The sequence below is a fragment of the Octopus bimaculoides genome, chromosome 7 (assembly GCF_001194135.2).
Source record: "Octopus bimaculoides isolate UCB-OBI-ISO-001 chromosome 7, ASM119413v2, whole genome shotgun sequence".
Classification (NCBI taxonomy): domain Eukaryota; kingdom Metazoa; phylum Mollusca; class Cephalopoda; order Octopoda; family Octopodidae; genus Octopus; species Octopus bimaculoides.
Genome location: NC_068987.1, coordinates 75121588 through 75123926, shown reverse-complemented (window position 1 = coordinate 75123926; position 2339 = coordinate 75121588). Strand labels below are relative to the sequence as shown.

General features: G+C 34.5%; 1 protein-coding gene across 1 annotated transcript in view; it reads left to right on the top strand.

The window, feature by feature from the left end:
- The window catches only part of LOC106878154 (cyanocobalamin reductase / alkylcobalamin dealkylase), a 12523-nt gene extending 10597 nt beyond the window's left edge, over positions 1–1926 (top strand). The window contains exon 4 of the mRNA XM_014927290.2: positions 534–1926. Coding sequence (XP_014782776.1) covers positions 534–902 — 369 coding nt within the window. The 3' untranslated portion in view covers positions 903–1926. The remainder of the gene's footprint in view (positions 1–533) is intronic.
- Positions 1927–2339: the final 413 nt, after the last annotated feature.

The window sequence follows — 2339 nt, the reverse complement described above, 5'->3', positions numbered from 1 at the left end:
CACAAACACAAACACACACAAGCACACACACACACACACATGTACAGAGTGGCCCAAAGGTAGATTTGCAGTTATCGTGTAGGCACTTTAAACTTCTTTTAAAACATTTTATTACATTTAAATTTTTATCTTACAAACTGAAAAGGGAGCTTGACAAAATTAATTAAATCAGCATAGAATAATGGTTTCATGTTTTTTTTTTTTTTACAATTAAGATCTAAGCTGTTAATATATGAATGCGAAAGAGATAGTTGAACAACGGTAAACCTACTTTTGGGCCACCCTGTATATATATATAATTATATATATGAAGTAATAGACTAAAACTTTTCTATAGAAATTAGAGCTACCAACACTGAGTTACGACGTTTAGTATACAAATAGGTCTATGTAAACAATGTGATCGAAAAATCTATCTCCATTCAACACTTTTGAATGAAGGTAATTTCTATCGTTTTTATAACCATATATTTTTACAAGAAATGATTCATAAGTTTTTTTCTTTTTCTTTTTACTTGCTCTATGTATTTCAGACAATTTATGGTTTCGCCATTCATCCACGATATGGAGGCTGGGTTAGAATCCCAGGTGTTATCGTGTTTAAGAATCTCACGGTACCCAGCAACTTCTCTTGTCTGACGCCTCCGGATGTCGTTCCGACCACTGAGAAGAGGATACAGTTGTTAAATGAAGTGAATAACGACTGGTCGAGTTGGAAATTTGCCGATATCATTCCTGTGGAGAAGAAATATACCCCTGAAGCCAAAAAGTACTTTTCCTCTTACGGTGAAAAACGAGATAAATTACTGAAAGATATCAGCAAAAGATGTTATCGGTGGAAAATCTTCAAATTGATAGTAAAGCTTTTTAAGAAATTTTTCCTTCGCTACATAAAGTCTTAATCAAAAGGAAACGTTCAAAAAATTTCAGGTGGAACACATCGTAGGAGAAATATGAATGCGTTCTGAAAAGATATCTATTTTGTCCGACCAGATGTCCTGATTAAAACTTAAAACTTCACCGCTAACTCACGATAGCTATATTTATCGCATCTGCATAAACTTATTATACATGCTATTCACTAACATAGATTATCACAATTTCCCAGATTCTGCTTTACAAATAAAATTTTCCACCAAACTCATATCTATTTCAAGGAGCTTTTGTTTTTGTCTTCTTTTTACTTTTCATTAGTAGATTTCACATCAGCCAATTAACTTTCTACATACATACATACATACATACATACATACATACATACATACATACATACATAACAGGCATATATACATATATATACTAATAATTTAGAGAAGAACCACCATGGTGCAACTCATACGATGAAGGAGATCAGACACCATCAAGAAAAGCGTACTATACAGAATACTAGTCTGAAAATCTAAAAAATCAAAGAGAAAATTTGTAATACAAAAATCTATGAAATATTGGACAAAAAATTTAAATCAGATTAGTAAGTTTATAATAACGAAAGTGAATGAAAGACTACGCGCATTTCATGGCCACATAAAAGTGGAAAAATCTGATCAGTCTACAGTGAATCGATCAAGATAAATACCATTCATAATGAGGACACTCTTCAGGTCAAGTAACTTCCAAAAACGTATCCTAATATTTAAAAACGTATTTTATGTCAAATGAACTGAGACAGTGAAGCCCTTAAACTCGCAAGATGTAACCGTAAATGACTATTATGTCTCTCGTCTGTGACCTTCATTGCACATGTGATATGCAGTTGCTCAAAAATGTAATCTTTCGTATGCATCACAGTCATATTCACATGCACATAAAGCACAAACAGTCCCTCATCCTTCCTTCCTCCCTTCCTTTCTCTCTCTCTCTCTCTCACTCTCACTGATATTGATAGATGTGTATAAAGAGATTAATAAAAAGAAATTAAAGACTTCATTGTGCTGTTTTGTTTTTTTCATCTCGAAACAGTTAAATCCTCACCACCACCAAACATTATTATTTAAGACAGTTTCATTCGGCCCTGTGCAACTTCAAGTTTCGTAGGCTTCTTACAGAAACCTCACTTGTCGAGCTCAGTTAATCGAATGGAGAGATGCATGAAGATAATTACCAGCAACTGGGCAGCTATTGGTCAAGAAAAGTGTTATTTGAATTGAGAGTGATATTCCAGCGACACCAAATGCATTAACAAGAAGTTTTTGGACTGCGTGGATGGACAGAAACCTGGTGGTGCCTAACTGCCTGGCCGATCTTTGAAGGGACTTGTGGATCATCAGATAAATGGTCAACAAAGATGTGTGTGTGTGTGTGTGTGTGTGTGTGTGTGTGTGTGTGTGTGTGTGTGTGTG